The sequence below is a fragment of the Sturnira hondurensis genome, unplaced genomic scaffold (assembly GCF_014824575.4).
Source record: "Sturnira hondurensis isolate 20B ecotype Veracruz unplaced genomic scaffold, ASM1482457v3 Scaffold0008196, whole genome shotgun sequence".
Lineage (NCBI taxonomy): Eukaryota > Metazoa > Chordata > Mammalia > Chiroptera > Phyllostomidae > Sturnira > Sturnira hondurensis.
Window position 1 is genome coordinate 390,878 of NW_028080827.1, and position 24,454 is coordinate 415,331.

General features: G+C 38.5%; 1 protein-coding gene across 2 annotated transcripts in view; it reads left to right on the plus strand.

Annotated features, from left to right (window-relative positions):
- Window positions 1–24,454, plus strand: part of WDR76 (WD repeat domain 76) — a 61,716-nt gene that overhangs the window by 18,497 nt on the left and 18,765 nt on the right. For both annotated transcript variants that reach the window (XM_037054491.1, XM_037054492.1), the window contains 5 exons: window positions 690–745; window positions 13,385–13,511; window positions 14,968–15,069; window positions 15,167–15,213; window positions 17,191–17,344. In XM_037054491.1, the coding sequence (XP_036910386.1) occupies window positions 690–745; window positions 13,385–13,511; window positions 14,968–15,069; window positions 15,167–15,213; window positions 17,191–17,344 (486 nt within the window). The remainder of the gene's footprint in view (window positions 1–689; window positions 746–13,384; window positions 13,512–14,967; window positions 15,070–15,166; window positions 15,214–17,190; window positions 17,345–24,454) is intronic.

The following is a 24,454-nucleotide window of genomic DNA, read 5'->3' on the forward strand; positions in this document are numbered from 1 at the left end:
TAAATTATATACATGTCATTAATGAAAATTCAGAAATTTAGATAAACTGTCTCTAATTTTGATTTTAATTAACAGAAATTATTATTTGATTTATTATATAAGTATAATCTAAACTTTACTAGAAAATATAAAAGTATGATTTTGTTAGTAGAAGTTAAGGTTTTTAATTTGTAACAATATTCTTGATTAAATGTTTAATGTTTAATGATGTAAACTCATTAGCAACCTGGTTCAAGGCATCAGACTGTCAGGGCTTTAGATAGTACTATATACTTTCTTTTATTTTTATTTTATTCTTTTTAAGATTTTATTTATTAGACAGGGGAGGGAGAGAGAAAGAGGAGTGAAACATCACTTTGTGGTTGCCTCTTGCATACCCTCTACTGGGGGCCCAGCTGCAACCCAGGAATATGCCCTGACTGGAAATCGAACCAGCAGTCCTTTGGTTGCTAGGCCAGACACTCAATCCACTGAGCCACACCAGCCAGGGCTTATATACCTGCTTTTATTACTGAGAGTATATTTGTCTCCTGTCTACTGACTAGAGCAGGTGTCATATTTTAAGGATCTTCATTTCCTGTGTAGATCTTAGTTTATGTGGATATAGTAATAGATACTTGATATTTTAAAAGGTAAGCTATGTAGTTGTAAGATAGTATTTTTATGTGTATATGTTTTGTATTTTGCAGTCAGCTGCAAGACTCCGTGAAATGATAACGAAGAGACAGCCTCCTGAATCCAAAAGGTAAAAGATATAATTTACATTGTCAGCTCTGTGATATATTGCTGAGTTGTTTTATAATTTGAAGAAATGTTTCAGCATAGTACAATAAGTAACAGATCAGAAGCTCTGTAATTTAATTTTTTAAATAATTTATTTATTTTTTATATTTTTTATTGATTATACCATTACAGTTGTTCTATTCCCCCCTACATTCCCCTCCACCCATACTCCCCCTCCCCCACCATTCTCCCCCCTTAGTTTATAACCACGTGTCTCAAGTTCTTTAGATTCTATATTTCCCCTACTATTCTTGCCCTCTCCCCTATCTATTTTCTACCTACTGTCTATGCTATTTTCTGTACCTTCTCCCTCCTTCTCCTCCTCCCTCTCCCCTGTTGCTAACCCTCCATGTGTTCTTCATTTCTATGGTTCCACTCCTGATCTAGCTGTCCTCTTGGTTTGCTTTTGTTTCAGGTGTGGTTGTTAATAACTGTGAGTTTGCTGTCCTTTCACTGTTCATATTTTTCATCTTCTTTTTCTTAGATAAGTCCCTTTAGCATTTCATATAATAAGGGCTTGGTGATGATGAACTCCTTGAACTTGACCTTATCTGAGAAGCACTTTATCTGTCCTTCCATTCTAAATGAAAGCTTTGCTGGATAAAGCAATCTTGGCTGTAGGTCTTTGGATTTCATGACTTGGAATACTTCTTTCCAGCCCCTTCTTGCCTGTAAGTTCTCTTGAGAAATCTGCTGACAGTCTGATGGGTACTCCTTTGTAGGTGACCCCTTATCCCTTGCTGCTTCTAGGATTCTCTCCTTCATTTTAATCTTGGCTAATGTAATGACGATGTGCCTTGGTGTGTTCCTTCTTGGGTCCAACTTCTTTGGGACTCTCTGAGCTTCCTGGATTTCCTGGAAGTCTATTTCCTTTGCCAGACTGGGGAAGTTCTCCTTTATTATTTGTTCAAATAAGTTTTCCACTCGTGGCTGTTTCTTTCCCCCTTCTGATACCCCTATAATCTGGATGTTGGAACGTTTAAAGATGTCCTGGAGGTTCCTAAGCCTCTCCTCATGTTTTTGAATTCTTTGTTCATTCCTTTCTGGTTAGATGTTTCATTCTTCCTTCTGGTCCATTCCATTGATTTGAGTCCCAGTTTCCTTTCCATCACTATTGGTTTCCTGTGCATCTCCCTTCATTTCAATTAGTTTAGCCTTCATGTGTCCTCTAATTTGTGACTATTAATCAACCAGTTCTGTGAGCATCCTGATAAACAGTGTCTTGAACTGTGCGCCTGAGAGGCTGGCAATCTCATGGTCGCTTAGAGTTATAGGCTCTGGGACTTTGAGTTCTTCTTGCACCATCTTTTGGGCTGTCCGTTCCTGTTCTGTAGCAGGATCGGAGCCCTAGGTGTTCACCAGAGCAGGGCAACTCAGTTGCTGGGTTGTGGCGCTGTATGTGGGGGCAGGGTCAAAGAGGAGCAATGGCGTCCCGTCTGCCACCTCCCGCAGCCTCTGCTGCAGCTGCCACCATCACCAGGGCCCTCGAGTTTGGTCCCACTGCACTCGAGTGTGCCACCGCCGTCAGCCCTCCACCACTGGGTTCGCCCTCTGGGGCCTGCGTGGTCCGTCTCACTATGGGAGAATGTGCGACCGCGGTCAGTCTGCCCCACACCCTGACTGGGTCCGGGCTACCTGCGTGCCTAGGTCTAGGGATCTGCCCTGCCCGACCCTGCTCTGCTGCTGGCTCCGCCCCTCTTACCGTCCGGGTTGAACAGTTCATTGTTGTCGGACTTCCGTATTATTCAGTTTTCTGTTCTTTGGCTGTGTCTTTGTTCTCCAAACCTTTGTTGTATTCAAACTTGGTTGTGGGAGAAGGCACAGTGTTTCCACCTATGCCTCCATCTTGGCGGAAGTCCTCTGTAATTTAATTTTAATCCATATAGTATTTCTGCGGAAATGCTACTTTTTAATAATTAAAGTTCTCATCTTCATCAAAGGAATATAGAGGAAATAGAATCTTATGAGCTGAATGTTATTTTTATTTAATTCTTTTGCTGCTAATGGAGGGAAATCTTTATTTTCTATAAATTATACTTATTTTTGTCTAGAAAACTATTATTCTTAAAGATTCTACTACTTTCTTTTAAAATTTTTCTGGTTATCTTTTTGCTTTTCAGTTTTTTCTTTTCCAGTCCTAGAATAGAGGAAGGAAACTTTTATTTATTGAACATCTATAAAATACAATGCAATGACCTAAAGTTTTTGTCCTGTTTAATCTTATTTAATTCTGATAATAACCAAATGTGGGAGATAATGTATTCATTTTGCAGGCTCAAAGGTGCAATTTGCTAAAAGTCAAAAGAACTCAAAAGTGTAAGCTTCAGGATTTGAATTTCAGGATTCCTTAGCTTAAGTTCTATTTACTGCATTTTAGCAATGCTTATGTATAAATAAAGAAACTAAAAATCTTAGCATCATTAGATCATTTGTTTAGTGCTAATGCTAATGAAATATAGCATCACTTTAATTGGTTTGATTTTAATACAGGTCATTTGGCTTCAGAAAAGCTAAACTTAATCATGGCCATATATTTGTGAGTGTGAAATGTTATAAGAGGAACATCATTAACCCTGCAAAGCAATAGCACTGGTTATGTGCCAGCTGATTCATAGCTTTACATTTGCATATTTTTTATTAGTAAAGATTGGTGATATGTTCCCAAATTTGTCTTTAGGCAATTTTGTCATTGTTGTTTGAACATCATTGAGTACACTTTTACAAACCTAGGTGGTATAGCCTACTACTGCAATTGTATGTGCTGTACTTTATACCACATAGCAGGTTTGTTTACAAGCACCACAACAAACCTGTAATTGTAGCATAAACCCTGATCGAGGCTTTTCTTTCTTTAATGCAAAGGCCTGCCATATGCTTTGACTGCCTCGGCATCCACTCCAAATAAGCATTCATTTCAAAGAGGCTTCTGGCTTCAAGGAAGGTTATCTAGAATAGACACACTGCCAGCCATTAGGTAAAGAGCCAGGCCACCTCTCCACACTGAAGTGGTTTCAGAGATCTTGGTTGACTGTGATAACTTACCATTTGGGATACTTGTTGTTTGTTTTTTTCCTCTTCTGGTGCATTAAATTCCCACTCTTTTGTTTTAAATTCACCAATAAAGAGTAAGCCCATAATACCCTTAGCTGAAACAGCAGAGCCGTAGGCTCTTGTTCCCTCTACACTTGACCTAGGCAGTGCCCTGGGCAGGCCTTCAAGGCTCCAGGGCCTGTAAATTATAAACTCCTTTTTTCTCCAGAGTTTCCTGATGGTTATTGCTGAAGAGCCTTTTGCAATCATAGTTTGAGTAGGTCCACTTATAAAGTTGTTTTAGAAAGGGGAGATATCTGGGAAGCTCACTGGGGTCCATGTGAGTGCCCTAGGCATTTCTAGTTGATAGCAATCAGTGGACTGGGATGGTACAAAGCAGTAATGCCTCGTGCTTTAATTTTATGACTGCTATGATGTCACTAAGCTAGGTGATAGGAGTTTTTCAGCTCCATGAAAATCTTATGGGACCACTGGGTAGGTATTAGTATCAAGTTGGCAGAATGGAAGTTGTATAACATAAAGGAAAGAGTATGACTTTTGAAATTTGGCAAACTTGATTTCAACTTTTTTTTTTAATTTAACTTTTGTTCAAGTACAGTTTTCTTTCTTGTATTCCCAGCCCTGCACCCCCCCAGTGTCAACTTTTTTTTTTAATTAAAAAATTTCTTTTATTTGTTGATTTTAGAGAGGGAGGAAGAGAGAGTAAGAGAGAAAGAGAGACGGGAATATCCATTTGTTGTTCCACCCTTTAATACATTCTTTGGTTGATTTTGTGTGTGCCTTACAGGGGATAGAACCTGAAACCTTGGTTTATCAGAGACAGTTTTAAGTTTTGATTTATCAGCTTATAGCGGTGGTACATATATTTATATCTTTGTTTTAAAATTAACTTATGTAGCCCTGGCTGGTGTGGTTTAGTTGGTTGAAACATTGTCCTGTAAACTGCAAGTTTCCAGGTTTGATTCCCAAGAGCCTAGATTGCCAGTTTGATGCCCAGTTATTTACTGACTGATGTTTCTCTTTCACATCAATGATTTCTGCCTCTCTCCCTCTCTTGTCCCCTGTCTAAAATCAACGAACATGCCCTTGGGTGAGGATAAAAAAAATTCACTCACGTTGATGTGTACAGCTTTATTTGATTAATTTCTGCTGCTGTATGGGTGTACTATGGTTTATTCTACTGTTGATGGACAATTGAGTGGTTTCTAGATTTTCATTGTTATGAAGAGTGCTGCTCTGAACATCCTTAAGTCCTTGCGCATGCTTATGTATGAGAGTTTCTCTAGAAATGGGATTTTCTCAGAATATTATACATTAACCACAATTTTTATTTTATTTACTTTAAAAAACAATTTTAGTTATTTATTTTTTGAGAGAGGGAAAGGGAGGAAGAAAGAGAGGGAGAGAAACATCAATGTGTGATTGCTTTGTGAGTGCCCCCTACTGGGGATCTGTCCCACAACCCAGGCACATGCCCCAACTGGGAAGTGAACCAGCGACCCTTTGGTTTGTAGGCCAATGCCCAATCCATTGAGCACACCAGCCAGGGCTTAAGCATAGTTTTTAAAACAATTTGAGAACCCAAATTATTCCCTATGCTGAGGCTTTTATTTTAAAGGTTTAGTGAGGTATTGAATGCTTAGGGCAGTTTCTAGCACATAGTATACTTATAATAAGTAACAGTTATTACTAATTATTCTTTTAAAAAATCATTGACACTATTACAGATGTCTCCATTTGTCCCCTCTTTGCTCACCTCCACCCCACCTTCCCTCTAGTGGTAACCACTGTTTTCTTTGTTTATGAGTTACACTTGTGTATTCTTTGGCTAATTTTTCACCTTTCATCCTGTCTCCTCTCTCCATTACTAATTATTCTGAACTGATATGGACTGAAGTTGAGTTTTTTATTTTTAACAATTCAGTGTTTATTTATTTATTTATTAAACATTTTTTATTGTTGTTCAAGTACAGTTTTCTGCCTTTTACCCCTACTACTCCCTACCACCCCATTCCTCCCCACCACCCCAACCTCCTCACCACCCCAGCCCTCCCCACCTCACTCCCCTGTTTTCACCCTGGCCTCGTTATTATCCATATGTCCTTTATAATTGTTTCTGCAAACCCTTCAGAGATTTTCCTTTTTTTTAAGATTTTATTTATTTATTTTTAGAGGGGAAGGGAAGGAGAGAGGGAGAGAAACATCAGTGCATGGTTGCCTCTCATGCGTCCCCCACTGGTAACTGACCTGCAACCCAGGCATGGGCCCCAACTGGGAATCGAATCGCGATACGCTGGTTCGCAGGCTGGTGCTCAATCCACTGAGCTACACCAGCCAGGGCAGATTTTCTTAAAAAAGATTTTATCTATTTACTTTTAGAGGGAGGGGAAGGGAAAGAGAAAGAGAGGGAGAGAAACATCACTGTGTGGTTGCCCCTTACCCACTCCCTACTGAGGACCTGGCCTGCAACCCAGGCATGTCCCCTGACTGGGAGTCAGTCCGGTGACCCCTTGCTTCACAGTCCGGCGCTCAATCCACTGAGCCATATGAGCCAGGGCATGAAGTTGAAATTTTTGTATGAGAGCTTTGGAAGTAATTTCAGAGGCTTTTCTTTTCTCAAAAAATTTTAATGAACTGCTTTCTTTTTTTTTTTTTAATTAATTTATTTATTTTTAGACAGAGGGGAAGAGAAGGGGAGAGAGGGAAAGAAACATCAATGTGCGGTTGTCTCTTGTGCATCCCCCGCTGGGAACTGTCCCGCAACGCAGGCATGTGCCCTGACTGGGAATCAAACCTTGATTGTCTGGTTCACAGGCCCACGCTCAATCCAGTGAACTACACCAGCCAGGGCACTTTTTAAAGACTTAATAGTTTATAGTAGTTCGTCAAGATGGAGGCATAGGTAGAAATGCTTCACTTCCTTGCACAACGAAAAGAAGGATAACAACCAATTTAAAAACAAAAAATAACCAGAACTGCCAGAAAATCAAACTGCATGGAACTCCAACAACCAAGGAGATAAGCAAACATTCATCCAGACTGATAGGAGGGGCTAGGATGGGCAGCTGGGTGGGGAGGAAGCATAGCAAGGCAGAGGACTGTGTGTGCGAGGTGGTGGCTGGCTGACCAGGCAGTCCCACGTTTGTGTGCAGATAAGCTGGGAGGAACAATGGGGGAGCAAGACAGATTGTGAAATGCAAGGTTTTAGTGTGAGAAACTGAAGACTCAAAATCTCTGGCTCTAAAATCCTGGTTTCAAAAGCAGGAGAAACTCCCAGTCTCAAAGGAGAGTCCATTGGAGAGGCCCATGGGATCTAAGAACGTACACAAACCCACCCACCTGGGAAACAACACCTGAAAGGGAATAATGCACTTGTAGGAAGTGAAGGAAGTGATGGAAAGTGGGGCGAGAGCTGAGCAAGCAGCATTGTTCCCTCTCTGACCCCTCCCTTATGGACAGTGCCACAACACAGCAAAAACAGTTGTGCCCCCACCCACGAATACCTAAGATTCTGCCTTTTATAAGTAACAGGTACACCGAGACAAAGAAATATTAGCATAAATGAAAGAACAGATCAAAACTCCAGAAAAAGAACTGAGTGACAGAGATAGCCAACCTATCAGATGCAGAGTTCAAAACCCTGCTAATCAGGATGCTCACAGAAATCGTTGAGTATGGTAGCAAAATAGAGGAAGAAGTGAAGGCTATACAAAGTGAAATAAAGGAAAATATACAGGGAACCAATAGTGACAGGAAGGAAACCGGGGCTCAAATTAGTGGTCTGGAGAAGAAGGAAGAAAGAAACATTCACCCAGAACAGAATGAAGAAACAAGAATTCAAAAAAATGAGGAGAGGTGTAGGAACCACTGGGACAACTTTAAATGTTCTAACATCTGATTCATAGGGGTACCAGAAAGACAAGAACATGAGCAAAAATTGAAAACTTATTTGAAAACATAATGAAGGAAAACTTCCCTAATGTGGCAAAGGAAATAGACTTCTGGGAAGTCCAGGCAGCTCAGAGAGTCCCAAAGAAGTTGGACCCAAAGAAGCACACACCAAGGCACATCGTAATTACATTAGCCACGATTAAAGATAAGGAGAGAATCTTAAGAGCAGCAAGAGAAGAGGAATCATTATCTATAAGGGAGTGCTCACAAAATTATTAGCTGATTTCTCAAAAGCAACCCTACAGGCAAGGAGGGGCTGGAAAGAAGTATTCCAAGTCATGAAAGGCAAAAACTTACATCCAAGATTACTCTATCCAGCAAAACTATTCTTATAGAATGGAAGGGCAGATAAAGTGCTTCTCAGATAAGGTCAAGTTAAAGGAATTCATTTGTACCAAGCCCTTCTTATTTGAAGTGTTAAAGGGACTTATCTAAGAAATAGAAGAAGTTTGGCCCTGGCTGGTGTAACTCAGTGGATTGAGCGCAGGCCTGCAAACCAGAGGATCGAGGTTCGATTTCCAGTCAGGGCACATGCTTGGATTGCGGGCTGGTTTCCAGCAGGGGATGCAGGAGAGGCAACCATACACTGATATTTCTCTTCCTCTCTCATTCCCTCCCCTGTAAAGATAAATGAATAAAATCTTTAAAAAAATAGAAGATAAAAAATTATGAACAGTAAAATGGTAACAAACTCACAACTATCAACAGCTGAACCTAAAAAACAAAAGTAAAAACTAAGCAAACAACTAGAATAGGAACTGAATCACATAAATGGAGATCACATGGAGGGTTATTAGTGGGGAGGGGGAGAGAGAGGGGGACAATGGCGAGAAAAGATAGAGGGAATAAGAAGCATAATTGGTAGGCATAAAATAGGTAATTGGTAGGCATAAAATAGGTAGGGGGAGGTTAAAAAAATATAGGAGATGGAGCCCTGGCTGGTGTAGCTCAGTGGATTGAGCGCGGGCCTGCGAACCAGAGTATTGCAGTTCAATTCCCAGTCAGGGCACATGCCTGGGTTGCAGGCCAGTTAGTTCCCAGCAGGGGACACATGAGAGGCAACCATACATTGATATTTCTCTCCCTCTCTCCTTCCCTTCCCCTCTAAAGATAAATAAATAAAATCTTTAAAAAAAAAATAGGAGATGGAGAAGCCAAAGAACTTATTTGTACAACCCATTGACATGAAGTAAGGTTGAGGGGGATGTTGGAAATGGGAGGTACAGGACAGAGGGGGATAAAGGGAGAAAAAAAATTGGGACAACTGTAAGAGCCTAATCAATAAAATATCCTTTAAAATAAGAAAATAAAGACTTAGTTTAGGTTCACAGGGCAAAGAATTTTAGGTTAGTGTTCTTTTTTTCTTTCGCAACACTAAATATTTCAGTCCACTCTTCATGCTTTCATGGTTTCTGAGGAGATGGGTGTAATTTTTATCTTTGTTCCTCAATAGGTAAGGTCTTTTTTTTCTTCTGGCTTCTGTCAAGATTTTTTCTTTATCTTTGATTTTCTGTAGTTTGGAAATGAATTGCCTAGGTTTAGATTTACTTGACATTTATCCTGCTTGATGTTCTCTGAGCTTCCTGGATCTGTATTTTTATGTCTAACTTTAATTTGGTAAACTTCTTAGTTATTATTGTTTCACCTTTTCCTTCTGTTCCTTTCTCCTCTACTTCTGGTATTCCCATTGTGCGTATACTACATCATTTGTAGTTATTCCACAGTCCTTGGATATTTTGTTCTGTTCTTTTTCAGTCTTTTTTTCTCCTTGCTTTTCAGTTTTGGAGGTTCCTATAGAGATATCTTCAAGGTCAGAGATTCTTTCCTCAACCATGTCCACTATATAAATAAGTTTATCAGAGGCATTCTTCATTTTTATTAGTGTTTAGCATTTCTTTTTTGGTTCATTCTTAGGATTTACATCTCTCTGCTTACATTGCTCATCTTCATTTTTTATTTGTTAAAAACAGTTTTTTAAGATATTTTATTTATTTTTAGAGAGAGGGTAAGGGAGGGAGAGGAACTCAGATGTGCGAGGAATATGTCAATCGGTTGCCTCTTGCATGCCCCCAACTTGGGACCTGACCCACAATTCAGGCATGTGCCCTGACTGGGAATCAAACCAGTGACCTTTAGGTCACAGGTCAGCACTCAGTCCACTGAGCCACACCTGCTAGGGCCTCATCTCCTTATATGGTGTTTATTCTGTTCACTAGGAACCCTTAGCATATTAATAATAGTTGTTTTAAATTCATGCTCTGATAATTCCAACATTCCTGTCATATCTGGTTTTGAGGGTTGTTCTCTTTCTTCAAGTTGTTTTTACCTTTGAGTGTGCCTTGGAATTTTTTCTTGATAGTCGGATATGAGGTACTGGGGAAAAGGAACTGTTGTAAATAGGCCTTTACTAATGTGGTGGTAAGGTGTGGGGGGAGGGGAAGCATTTTCTGTAGTTCTTGATTAGGTCTCAGTCTTTTAGTGAGCCTGTGTCTCTGGACTGTGGACTTCAGTGTTTGTCTTCCCCTGGCCTCTTAGGTGGGAGAAGATGGCAGGGGTGTGCTGGAGTTGGGTATTTCCTTTCCTCAAAGTTCGTTAGGGTCTGATAATACTCTACAGGTTAGGCTCTGGTTAACTACTTGCTCCTCACATCAGTCCTTGTTAATTAAGGTGGGGAGAGAAAATGGGAGGGAGGTGGGGAGCACGGGGTGGGGGCAGGACAGGGAATATAAAACAGAAAACTGTACTTGAATAAGAATTAAATTTTAAAAAATTAAAAAAAAATCTTAACATCTCAAAAAAAATAAAGAACTTGAGACATGTGGTCATAAACTAAAGGGGGGGAATGGTGGGGGAGGGGGTGTGCAGGGTGGAGGGGAATGAAGGGGGAATAGAACAACTGTAATGGTATAATCAATAAAATATATTTTAAAAAAAGAAAAAGAAATTAATAGAGGTTTAAATTAAGGAAATTTGAGTTAATAAAAGGTACTGTGTTTTTCTGATATTTTTGAATAAAGAAGAAAATTATTTGTCTTGAATTAACAAGAAAAAAAAAAGAACAATGCTCTGGTATACTTCAAATGGTTCCTTTCCCCTTACTGCTATGAGAATGAGGGGATTTTTCTTTGATATTTACTGTGAGGACCTGGTCAAGCTCCTGGAAATAAGACTGTGCACAGAATTGTGGGGATGAATCTCCACTGAAGTTTTTCTTTAAAGACTTAATATTTTTCAGAACAGTTTGAGCTTCACAAGAAAATTTAGAGGAAAGTACAGTTCCCACATATCCTCTGTCCCCACACATGCTTTGCCTCCCACATTATCAGGATAATTTACCAGACAGGTACGTTGGTACCTAGGATGAACCTCTATTTGTACATCATAATCACCCAAAGTCCATTGTTTACCTTAGTGATCATTTTTGTTATTGTACATTCTGTGAGTTTGTATAGATATGTAATGAAATTTATCCATCTTTATAATATACAGATTATTTTCACTCCCTCCACATCCTCTGTGCCCTGCCTATCCTTTTTATTGTCTCCATAATTTTACCATTTCTGGAATGTCATATATTTGGGATCATACACTATGCAGCGTTTTCAGATTGGCTGGGTTCTTTATCTTAGTGATATGCATTTAAGGTTCCTTCATATATTTTGATGGCTTGATAGCTTATTCCTTTTTAGTACTGAATAATATTTCATTGTCTGATGTACCACAATTTATCCATTCACTTACTTTAGGACACCTTAATTGTTTCCTAGTTTTGGCTGTCATAAACAAAGCTGCTATAAACATCCATGCGCAGATTTTGTGTAGCTTATTCTGGAGTTTTTTTTTTAATATTTATTTATTTATCTTTAGAGGGGAAGGGAAGGAGAGAGGAAGAGAAATATCAATGTATGGTTGCTTCTCATGCATCCCCTGCTGGGAACTGGCTCCTGCCGGGAACTGGCCTGCAACCCAGGTATATGCCCTGACTGGGAATCAAACTGTGATCGTCTGGTTCGCAGGCCCGCACTCAATCCACTGAACTACACCAGCCAGGGCGCTTATTCTGGAGTTTTTAACTTTTAGATTTACCCACACTGAGCCTCTAGCAATTGGTCAGTTACAGGTCAGGTTTTCCTGGTTCAGGCACTGGTTTACATGGTGGTTTTTGTTCTTGAATCTTTGCTCCGATAAGCCATGCCTCTTGTATTTGTTTCTATGGCTCTCCAATATTGGGGTCAGTTGTTTTCACTGTGTCCTTGCCACTCTTATGGGTCCTAGAAAAGTTATTGATTTTACAGTTTGTTCAGCTTGTTACTTAATGAGATAGAGTTGTGACTTACAAGCTCTCTACAAGTGGAGTCAAAAACTAGAAGTTCTCAACTACTTTTCAAAAATGAAAAATAGTGCATAAAAAGGTAGGGTATATACAGGGTATGTATATACAAGGTAGGGCAAAAGTAGGTTTACAGTTGTTCACATGGAAAATAATGCAATAACTAATAAATAATATAAGAATAAACTTTGTCATACTCACATTTATAAATCTATTTTGCTCCACCCTGTATATGATTTATTTATTTATTTATTTCTTCCTCATGCAAGGACATTTCCATTGATTTCTGTAGAGAGAGGGGGAAATTGAGAGAAAGATAGAGAGAAATATCAATGTGAGAGAGAAACATTGATTGGTTACCTCCTGTGTATGCCCCAACTGGGAACTGAACCCGTAACCCAGGTATGCCCTGACTAGGAATCAGCTGGCAACCATTTGGTGCACAAAATGATACTGAACGTTCCAACTAACTGAGCCACTTTGCCAGAACCTGTATATGATTTTTGAAAAGTAAACTATATGAAAAGGAGTACAATGAAACATTTAAGTCTCTTTCCCATCTTTGACTGTAGTTTGCCAGGGCTCCTCCCTAGAGGAAACCAGCCTTAATAGTTTCATGTATATTCTTTCATAGGTAATCTCAGCATGCACAAATGTATGTGTATATGTAACCTTTTAAAAAAAATAATAAGTGCCCTGGCGGGTGTAGCTCAGTGGTTTGAGTGCAGGCCTGCGAACTAAGGGATCGCAGTTCATTCCCAGTCAGGGCACATGCCTGGGTTGCCAGTTCTCAGTGGGGGACACGTGAGAGGCAACCATACATTGATGTTTCTCTCCCTTTCTCCTTCTCTTTTCCTCTAAAGATAAATGAATAAAATCTTTTATAAATAAATAAATAAATAAGTCCTTTTTTTTGCTTAAGAGTTCATTTTATATCCACTTACAATCTTTCATTCTTTTATATGGCTGCAAATTATTCTATTAGATATGTATGTCATTATTTAACACCTCTCATTTCCCCATGATGAACATTTATATTTCTAGACTTTTAATTAAATCGGTATATATCTATGTACATACACCTTTGCAATGTGTGACTATATCCATGAAATATATTCCTGGGAGTTATTTCCTTAATATTGGTAAATATGTATAACTATATCCATAACTATACCCATGAAATACATTCCTAGAAGTTATTTCCTTAGTATTAGTGAATACATATAACTGTTTTATGAGTATAAGATGAGTTTTTCCACACTTCTTTAGAAAGAAGCCTAAGAAGAGAGAAAATGGGACTGGATGTAGAAGATCAATGCGATTACAAAATGTAGATCCTTCAGGAGTTTCATTACCAGAAACCCCAACCCAGCCAACAGTAGTAGAAGATGAGAATGTAAGAAAGTGCAAATATAATATACCAACTCAATCAAATACTGAAAATTTTGAAGTGTTTGAAACTAGACTAAAAGGTCATTAAATTATGTTGAAATTGTACTTTATTAATTTAATACTTGACTGTTATATGGTTTAATACTGTGATTTTCAACCAGTGTGTCACAAGAATTTTTAAAACATGCAATACCTGACTAGTTTAGTTAGGTGCATTGACCTCTTTTCCCTTTGATTGTCAAATAAAACAATGACAATAAGCAACACAACAAATCATACCTTTCTTTTGTCAGTTTGGTAAAAAATATATTTTTTAGTGTGCTGCAAAATTTCAGTAATTTGTGTGTGCCATGAAATGGAAAAGGTTGAAAATTGCTGGTTTAATGAGTAAGATTTCTAAGTCATTAAGACAGGGTTGGATTCTGTATTCTTGCATATTTACCTACTGTGGGATTTGGGTAAATTACTTAACCTTTCCGAATTCTGGTTTCTCCATTTATTTATATGGCAACTATAGTAGAAATCTCAGTGGGGAGTTGTGAGGGTTAAATGAAATAGTTTCTATAAAGATCTTTACATTGTATAATATTAAGGTCTTAGTAAGCAATCAATAAATGGTAGTTATTAATGTTATTAGTAATAAATAATGTGTTAATAGTGATGGTTTTTTTTGCTGTAGTTTAATTTTATAATGGGTTTTTTGAGTGGTAAGAGTCTTATTTACCAAATGTATTGTCTAAGTAAGATTATATTTTTTACTCGAGTACCTACTGTTTTTAATATTTTATATTTAAGTGCTTAATTATAAATTGGGCAATAATTAGGTTGGTGCTTTGGAAGCTAATTGCAAATTAAGGTGCTATGGGAAGAGTAGCTTTCAAATTTTTTTGAAACCTTCATCCATGATAAGAAATCTATTTACATTGAACTCATTGCACACACACACACGCACACGCACAACTAAAGCAAAACTTGTGAAATGATACTTACCTTTACTATACATGATACACTTCTGTATTTTTTATTCTTTTTTCATTCACTAAAACACATTGCTGGTTGTGTTATATTTAAGTGATTTCACGACCCTGAGTTACAATCTCTGATTTCAAAAACACTGCTATAGGATAATAATTTTGATTATGAAATTAAACTGTCTGAATCAATTCTCAGCAACTCCAGTTGTTGGCAGTATAACTATGGATAAGTTAATTTCTCTAAGTTTCATCCCAGTGTTTTTAAAATGTGGTATTCGTTCACAGGATTTCTGAGAGAATTAAATGAGATGATACATTTTATTATAAGGATAGGTGGCGTTCATTCATTGAACAACTATTTTTGAATGCTAGTGGTGTGTCATCCCTCTTCGTATTGAAAGTAAAGTAGTGAAAAACCTCAAGTGTACTTTGTAGGGCAGGAAGACAATCAACTCTTTTATCTGTTTTTTTTTTTTTTAATAACAGCCTTTGTTACCTCCTGGGCCTTTAGAAATGACTCCTGAAAATCAAGATGATAACAATGAACTATTTAAAGGATTTCTACAGACCTGGGCAGAAGTGAGCAAGGTATCAGTTGGGAGGGATTTTAGCTTTTAGAATCATCTGTTAATGAAATTTTAGTACATATCTTAACTTAGTACTTCGGTCTCTCCCATTGTTTCAGACAAGTAGTAGTAAGAACACTGAGAAGAAATTGTCTAGCATTAAAAGGTGAGTTAAAATTCCTTGCCTCTATTTACATTTTCTGAGACCTTTAAATTATAAAGACTGTAAAATAGGGAATTTTGGAAACGAGGTGAAAAAACCACCTAATATTTTTACCCAAACAAGTGTTGTTTTTGTATATTTCCTTTAAAGTATTACCGTATACAGAATCTCTGGATCACAGGTGGCAAACACAAGACCCACAGGCCCAATCCGGCCCTCTACCTTGTTTCATATGGCCCGGCACCTTGTTTCTACTCAGAGGCAGCACAGAACTCCTTGCCCCTAGTTAAGGAGTAGTTACATTTATACAGTCCTAAAATTACATTCTACCCTTTGAAGGCAACTGCAAGGCTGATGTGGCCTCCAGTGAAAATGAGTTTGACACCCCTGCTATAGATATAAGCTTCATGAATGCAGGGGTTTTATCTCAATTCCCAGAACAGTGTCTAGCACATAATATATATTCACTCAGTGTTTAATAAGTGAATGAATGAATCCACAAACAGTTTACTCTTTTATGTTCTAATGTTTATATAAATTTGCATCGTGCTTTTCATTAACATTATGGTTGCATGTTAGTAGAGTCTTTATAGTCGTTGAATAGTTGCATAATATTTTATTGAGAGGTAAAATTTACTCAACCTCTTTCTTACCCCCTTGGTATTTGGAATTGTTTTCTATTTATTTTTGTCTGTACATTTGCATGTGTTTGTTGAAGTGTGTATGTATGCATAACAGTAGATTATTTCTTTAGGATAGTGGGATTAATGAGTCAGATATTATTCACATAATTATGACTCTTAGTACACATTGCTGAATTGTTTTCCAAAATCTTTTTTTTCCTGAAAATCTTATATGAATTTACTCTGCCACTACCAATATATATGAGAGTATATGTTTAACAGTAGCCTACTGTTTTTTATTAGTGAAAAATAGTACTTCATTATAAAGTCTGTCCAGAAAGTCTCCAGCTGTGTACAATGAAAAAAAGAGGCATTTATTGAAGAAGATACAAGAAACAGTATACATAGGACAGTGACGCTTCATTCCCCTTTGAAGTAGGCACCTTGGAATCTCACACAGTTCCCCCAATCACCATCAGCTGCCCCATCATATTTTCCTGAATCTTATTGAGGGTCTGAAATCTCTTCCCTGTCAAAGGTGATGTTAGTTTTGGGAAAAGCCAGAAGTCTCAGGGTGTCAAATCTGGGCTGTAGGGGGTGCTGAGTCACCTGGGTGATTTGATGTTTTGCCAAAAAACTCTGCATGAATCAAGATGCATGAGCAGGCATGTTGTGATGATGAAGCTGCCAATTACCAGTTGCTATAGCCTTCTGAATTATCTGAATAGTTTCCATGGAGGGATATTCAAGTTTTTTTTTTTTTTAAGATTTTATTTATCTTTAGAGAGTGGAAGGGAGGGAGAAAGAGAGAGCGAGAAATATCAGTGTGTGGTTGCCTCTCACATGGCCCCCACTGAGGACCTGGCCTACAACCCAGGCATGTGCCCTGACTGGGAATTGAACCAGCGACCCTTTGGTTTGCAGTCCATGCTTAATCCACTGAGCTACACCAGCCAGGGCAGAATGTTCAAGTTTAATGCAAAATTTGGTGCAGATTTATTGCTCTATTCTCTCAGTCATTTTGAATGGGACTCCCACACAATACATAGGCTCACTCAATGGTGTCTACAACTACTACTGACTAGTACAGTGAAGTTGTCATTGTTCACACATGTCATCCAGTGCACTCTCCTTGGCTGCCAGGTTACATCGATGTTGCACCAACTGGTCTCATATTAACAATGGGTGGACTTTTTCTGGACAGACCTTGTATTTATTTTGATTTCTTTGGTTGCATGGAGGTTGAATGTTTTCCCATATTTACCAATTGTGATTTTTCTTTCTTGATTTATCTTTTACTTATTTTGTCAATTAAGACTGGTTTTACTTCTAAAATGTAACTTTTTAATTTTCTCAGCTACAAAGCCAGTTTAGGTGGCATGGTCATTAGTGGAAATACTGTTTGTAAAGTTACCAAAGGTTCAGTACTGTCTATGGCTGTTCATCCATCAGAAATTAGAACTTTGGTGGCAGTTGGAGCCAAATATGGCCAAGTTGGACTTTGGGATGTGGTAAGTTATTATTTATTTTTGACGATATTAAAGTTTGACTGAAGCAAATAATCTGCAAGAAAATAGCCTAAAGCTGTTTGTTTATAGATGCCAATTATTTATATATTTGTGCTTTGCTATTCTAAATTTGACGTCTTTTGAAGTGCAAAAGTCATGAGTTTTGATGAAGTCCAGTTTATCAATATTTTTATGGATTATGCTTTTGGTATTATATCTAAGAAATCTTTGTCTACCCCCAAAGTATTGAAGATTTTCTGTTTTTTTCAAAAAGTTTTTACAATTTATTTAGCTTTCACATTTAGTTTGCTGATACATCTTGAATTTTTTTTGTGTTTGTATATAGTGTGAGGTAAGGGCCCAAGTTTGTCATTTTGTATGTGAATATCCACTTGCCCCAGCATTATTTGTTGAAAAGACAATTCTTTCCCATTGAATTACCTTGACACTCCCTCATTTTTTTCTCTTAATTTTCTTTGAGATTTTTAGTTATATCTAGGATCAAAAGTTTAGCCCTGGTTCATATAGCTCAGTGGATTGACTGCCAGCCTGCAAACCAAAAGGTTGCCAGTTCAGTTCCCAGTTAGGACACATACCTGAGTTGCAGGCCAGATTCTTGATTGGGGGCATGGAAGAAGCAACCTATTGATGTATCTTTTGCACATTGATGTTCCTCTCCCTCTTCCTTTCTCCCTTCACCTCTCTCTAAAAGTAAATAAATAAAATCTTTTAAAAAAGTTCAGTTATCATTTATTCAGTTATCCATTTACCCACATGTTGAGTATTTTGTATTAAGTGTTCTTTAAAATTTTTGTTTTATTTTTAAAAGATTTATTTGTTTTTAGAGAGGGGAAGGGAGGGAGAAAGAGAGGGAACATCAATGTGTGGTTGCCCCTTGAGTGCCCCGCACTAGGAATCTGGCCCACAAGTGAGGCAGTTACCCTGACTGGGACTCGAACCAGTGACCCTTTGGTTTGCGGTCTGGCACTCAATCCACTGAGCTACACCAGCCAGGGCAAGTATTATTCTAATAATTCCCCAACTAGTAGATATTTGTGAGCAAAGACTGTTTTTGTCCTTATAGAGTTTAAAATTTAGTAACAAAAATAGCATTAATGAAATGATTTTCAACTATGTGATTACATATTGATAAGTGGCTTATATACTGTGAATAATGTCATGAAGGGAAAGTAGTGTTATGAAAACATGTAACAGGGGGACTGGCCTAATTTGGAGGATGAGGGAAGGCTTCTCTGAGAAAGTGAGAACTGAGTTGAGATTTGAAAGCTAAGTAGGAGGGAGCCAAGTAAAGAAATTAAAAGAGTGTTTCGGTCAAGGTGAACAGCATGTCAAGGTCCTTAAGCAGAAGGGTGCCTACTTGATACATTCAGGAACCTGAAGAATGCCTGTGTGGCTGGAGCATACACAGCAAAGGAATGAACACAAGGGATTAATGGAATAGGAGGAAGCTGAAGAGATGGGCAGAGGGCATATATATATTTTTATAGATTTTGTTAAGAATTTTGTTTTTCATCCTAAAAGCAACCAGAAATACTTGAGGAGTTTTAAGCTGGGTGTTCCCTTTAATCCTAGTTTCTAGTATAATCCACTAATGTTTTTGCCCCTTACTTCCCATCCTTATAGCCACCATGTTTGGCCAGGGCCCATCTCCTTTTTGGGGGGATTACTATAGTAGTCTTAACTGGTGCTTATACTTCCAGTTTTCCTACACCAATCTAGTGTGCACAGACAGTTGTTTCTAGACTCAAAACAAGCTACTCCTGGACTCAGTTAGTTTTAAAGTAGAATACTCTTAACCTGATATGTTTAGTTTAAAATGGGGTGGGGGATGGAATTTTCCCATAGAATGAGCAAAAGATAGTCAAATGAGAAAAAAAATACAAAATAATAAGGAAGAAATATAACTTAATGCAGTGCACTTCAAAAACTAGTTATCAAGGCAGCACCTCCAAGCCCAGCACAAGTAGCAGTCATCTGCAGATTGCTTTTTAGCTAATGCTGTGTGATCCCAGGCAGAACACAGGCAGTGGGTGACCTTGGATGTGTCAACAGCAGTCAAGTCTCAACTCCAAGAGGAGGGTGTACACAGCCCACATAGTGGCTGCACCTTGAGTACCCAGCTTGGGTAATAATGGGAAGCTGTGCCACTGGATTCTACAGGACATCTATTACAGTAAGCCATTCTATCAAGCCTGGGAGACATAGTAGCTCAGTGTAATAATACAGAAACAAACAAAGGGAGGCTCAAAAATTAGGAGACAAAGAAACATGGCCCAAATGAGAGAACAGACCCAAAGTCCAGAAGAAGAACTAAACAAAATTGAGACAAGCAATCTGTCAGATGCAGAGTTTAAAACACTGGTTATGAGGATGCTCAAAGCACTTAGTGAGGACCTCAGCAGCATAAAAAAGATTCAGTCAGAAACAAAGGATACAGTAATTGAAATAAACAGGGAATTAACAGTAGAGTGGATGAAGCCAAGAATTAAATTAGCCATTTGGAACATGAGAAAGCAAAAAGCAACCAATCAGAACAGCAAGAAGAATAAAGAATCCAAATAAATGAGGATGGTGTAAGGAGCCTCTGGGACAACTTCAAGTGTACCAACATTCCCATGAAAGGGATGTTGGAAGGAGATGAGAAAGAGCAAGAAATTTGAAGCCTATATGAAAAAATAATGAAAGAAAATGTTCCTAACTTAGTGAAGGAAATAGCCATACAAGTACAGGAAGCACAGAGAGTCCCAAACAATATGGGCCCAAAGAGGCCCATTCTAAGACACATTGTAATTAAAATGACAAAAGTTAAATGCAAAGAGAGAATCTTAAAAGCAGTAAGAGAAAAGCAGTTGCCTAAAAGGGCAGCCCCATAAAACTGTCAGCTGATTTCTCAAAAGAAACTTTGCAGACTAGAAGGAATTGGCAAAAATTCAGAGTGATGAAAAGAAACAACCTACAACCAAGATTACCCAGCAAAGCTATCATTTAGAATTGAAGGACAAAGTGCTTCCAAGATAAAGTCAAGTTAAAGGACTTCATTATCACCAAACCAATATTATATGAAATGTTAAATTGTCTCCTTTAAGAAGAAGATAAAAAATCTGAACAGTAAAATGGCAATAAATGCGTATATCAATAATTGAATCTAAAAAACAAAATTAAACAAGCAGAACAAAAACAGTTTTGATGGTTGCCAGATGGGGAAAAGGGTTGTGGGGGGCGTAGGTGAAAAAGGTGAAGGGATTAAGAGGTACAAATTGGTAGTTACTGAATAGACATGGGGAATAGAGTATCCAAAGAACATATATGCAGGACCTATGGATATGTAGAATGGTATGGGGATTACCTGCGTGGAGGGGAACAAAGGGAAATTTGGGACAGTTGTAATAACAATAATTTATAATAATGAAAAATTAGTTATCAGTGTAGAAACAAATTCTGTATTCAAGGGGGTGGGGGCACAGTATGGCTTAGCTTCTATCCTGCCCTACCCCCAAAATCCATACTACTGAATTGATCAAACCCTGATATTTCACCTGTATTGTCAAAACTAGAGAGAAGCACATGAGTGGATATGATATGTTTTTTCTCTTGAGGGAAGAATAAGGAAATGGCTGCTGAGGTAAAATGGGGCAAAAGAGGGGTAAAGAATGAGAATAATAGGACTAACTCTACAAAGGAGATTTTCTTGGTCTATGGAGTGGTATATGAGGGGTCCCCCCCCAAACCCTGGAATTATCTTCTGGCAGTTGAGCCCCTTTTATTACAGGCTTCCCCCTGCTAGGTGAGTGTTCTAGGAACCCAGCTATGTACCAGCTTGCATTGTTTGAGAGGCTGTGCTTGGCTTCAATGAATTCTTTTTGAAGCCTCTTTAAACACATTTGCACATTTCACTATGGGTGAAAACACCTGCCCATATCAGGCTGTGTTCAGTTTTTAACCCAAAACAGCATGAGCCCATGCTCTACCCTCCCTATGGACCTGAGCTTCCCCAAGCAACTTTTTGTTTTGTTTCCCTGGATGAAAAAAGCCCTCAAAAGGAAACATTTTGCCAATGTGGAAGAGGTGAAACAAAAAACAGCAGAAGCACTAAAAGCATCAAAACTGATAGGTTCAAAAACTGTTTTCAGCAGTGGAAAAAAACATCTTGATAGATGTATTGTGTCAAATGGAGAGTACTTTGAAGGTGACTGAAATTTAAACAAGTACAAATAAATACACAATTGAAAAAAAATAAATTTTGGGTTTTTGGGAGGTTCGCCCTTGTAAGCCACCTCCCATCCATGCTTGCCACGAGTATGTGGTATGAATCCTGGTATAGAATAATGAACGAAATCTCAGAGGCTAGGAATTACAACAAATATTGCTTATTTCAGCTAAAACAAACTGTTCACCTCCCCCTGCCTGCCCCCTTCTTTTTTCTGGGCAACAGAAAAGTCTGTCCTTTTCTGAGGAAAAAATGAAATGGTATGAGATACTAGGAGAAAGAGTCAATATGTTGTATCAGAGACTTCTGGCCAAGATGGAGGCATATGTGGAAATATTGTACCTCCTCACACAACCAAATTTAAGGACAACAAAGATTTAGAAACAAAAACACAACCAAAACAGACAGAAAATTGAACTGTACCAAGGTCCGACATTCATCCCGACTGGTAAGAGGGGTGGAGTCAGCAGCTGGCTTAGAGGGGTCCCAGCAAAAAAAAGGCTGTGGTTAGCAGACCCCAGCGGGCATGGGGACGAAACAAGCAAACCCAGTAAGGCTTGCAAGGCAGCTGGCTGACCGTGGACACATTCATGTGCAGATAAACCAGGCAAAAAAAAATGGTCAGTGAGAGAGACCGCACAACCTAGGGCCCCAGTGATGGGAAATAAAGCATAAAAGCACTGACTGGAAAAACTTTCAGGGGTTGAGGTGCCGGGCAAGGATCCCAGCCTCGCAGAAGAGTTCGTTGGAGAGACGCACAGGGTCCTAGGACGTACACAAACCCACACAGCTGGGAACCAGCACTAGAAACACCCAATTTGCTTGTGGAAAGCGGCAGAGGGGCCCAAAATCTGAGAGGGAGAGTGGAACAAATGCCATTATTCCGTCTCTAACCCCGCCCCAAGTCACAACACAGCAACTGGGTTGACCCGTCCTGGTGAACACCTAAGGCTCCACCCCTCATAGGTAACAGACACGAACAAACCAAAACATTATGGCTCAAGCAGAAGAACAGCTCAAAGCCCCAGAGCCAATACTTCTGAGAAACAAAGAGATAGCCAACCCATCAGATGCACAGTTCAAAACACTGGTGACAAGGATGCTCACAGAAATGGTTGATTTTAGTCGCAAATTAGATGAGAAAATGAAGGCTACACTAAGTGAAATGAAGCAAAATGGACAGGGAACGGAGAGTGATAGAAAGAAAATTGGGACTCAAATCAATGGAGTGGATCAGAAGAAAGAAAGAAACAACCAAACAAAAGAGTGAAGAAACAAGAATTCAAAAAAATGAGGAGAGGCTTAGGAACCTCCAGGACATCTTTAAACGTTCTAACATCCGAATTATAGGGGTACCAGAAGGGGAAGAGGAACAGCAACAAGTGGAAAACTAATCTGAACAAATAATAAAGGAGAACTTCCCCAATTTGGCAAAGGAAATAGACTTCCAGGAAGTCCAGGAAGCTCAGAGTCCCAAAGAAGGTGGACCCAAGGTAGCACACACCAAGGCACATTGTAATTACATTAGCCAAGATTAAAATGAAGGAGAGAATTCTAGAAGCAGCAAGAGAAAAGGAGACAGTCACCTACAAAGGAGTACCCATCAGACTGTCAGCTGATTTCCCAAAAGAGACTTTACAGACAAGAAAGGACTGGAAAGATGTATTCCAAGTCATGAAAGGGAAGGATCTACATCCAAGATTGCTGTATCTAGCAAAACTGTCATTTCGAATGGAAGGGCAAATAAAATGCTTCCCAGATAAGGTCAAGCTGAAGGAGTTCACCACCACCAAGCCCTCATTTTATGAAATGTTAAAGGGGCTTATCTAAGAAGAAGGAGATAAAAAGTATGAACAGTGAGAGGACAGCAAACTCACAGTTATTAACAACCACACCTAAAAAAAAAGCAAACTAAGAGGACAGCTAGATCAGGAGTGGAGCCATAGAAATGGGGATCACATGGAGGGTTAGCAACAGGGGTTAGCAAGAGTAGTGTGGGAAATGTAGAAGCTAAAGAACTTATGATACATGGACATGAACTAAAGAGGGAGAATGGGGAGAGGGGGTGTGCAGGGTAGAGAGGAATGAAGGTGGGAATGGGACAACTGTAATGGCATAATCAATAAAATATTTTTAAAAAAGAAAAAATGTTGTAATAAGGACAGAGCAATTTAAGCATGATGAAAATGAAAAGAAATGATGTGGCAACTAGACAAACACTAAAAACAACAAAAGAACCTAGCATACAAAGACAGACCTAGATGAAAAAACTTAAGGAAGGAAATTCTTCTCAGTTCTACTAGTAGAGCAGCACTAGTATAGAACTGTGCTAGTCATATGGGACTATTTATATTTAAATTAATTAAAATAGAAAATCTAGTTCTTCATTTATACTAGACATATTTCAGATACTTAATATCTGCACTTAGCTAGTGGATACCATGTTGGACAGCACATAAATAAAACATTTTAATCATCTTAGAAAGTTTTTTTGGACAGTGTTGCTCTGGAGAAAGTTAATAACATTAATCAGATAAAATAAAACTCAAGGAAGAAATAATAAAACAACAGAATGAGATGAAAAAGGAGATTGCAGGATTAAGGCAACAAATTGAAGATCAGTGGAGCTAGTAAACTAGAAAAAGCAAGGAACAGTGTAGACATTGCTGGTAATTAAATTACAGACGTTAAGGAAAGATTTGGAGTAATATCACAGATGAAAAAAGGCTTTAAGAGACAAGCCAATAGTAAAAGAAAGATATGTTTAAGCGTATTTTCCTGAAAGGACAGGATTGAATTGTAGATTGACTGTGTACACCAAGTTCTTGAAAAACTTGAGACTTCAAGGATAAATAATTCCTTAGCCAGAAAAGAACAGGTTATAT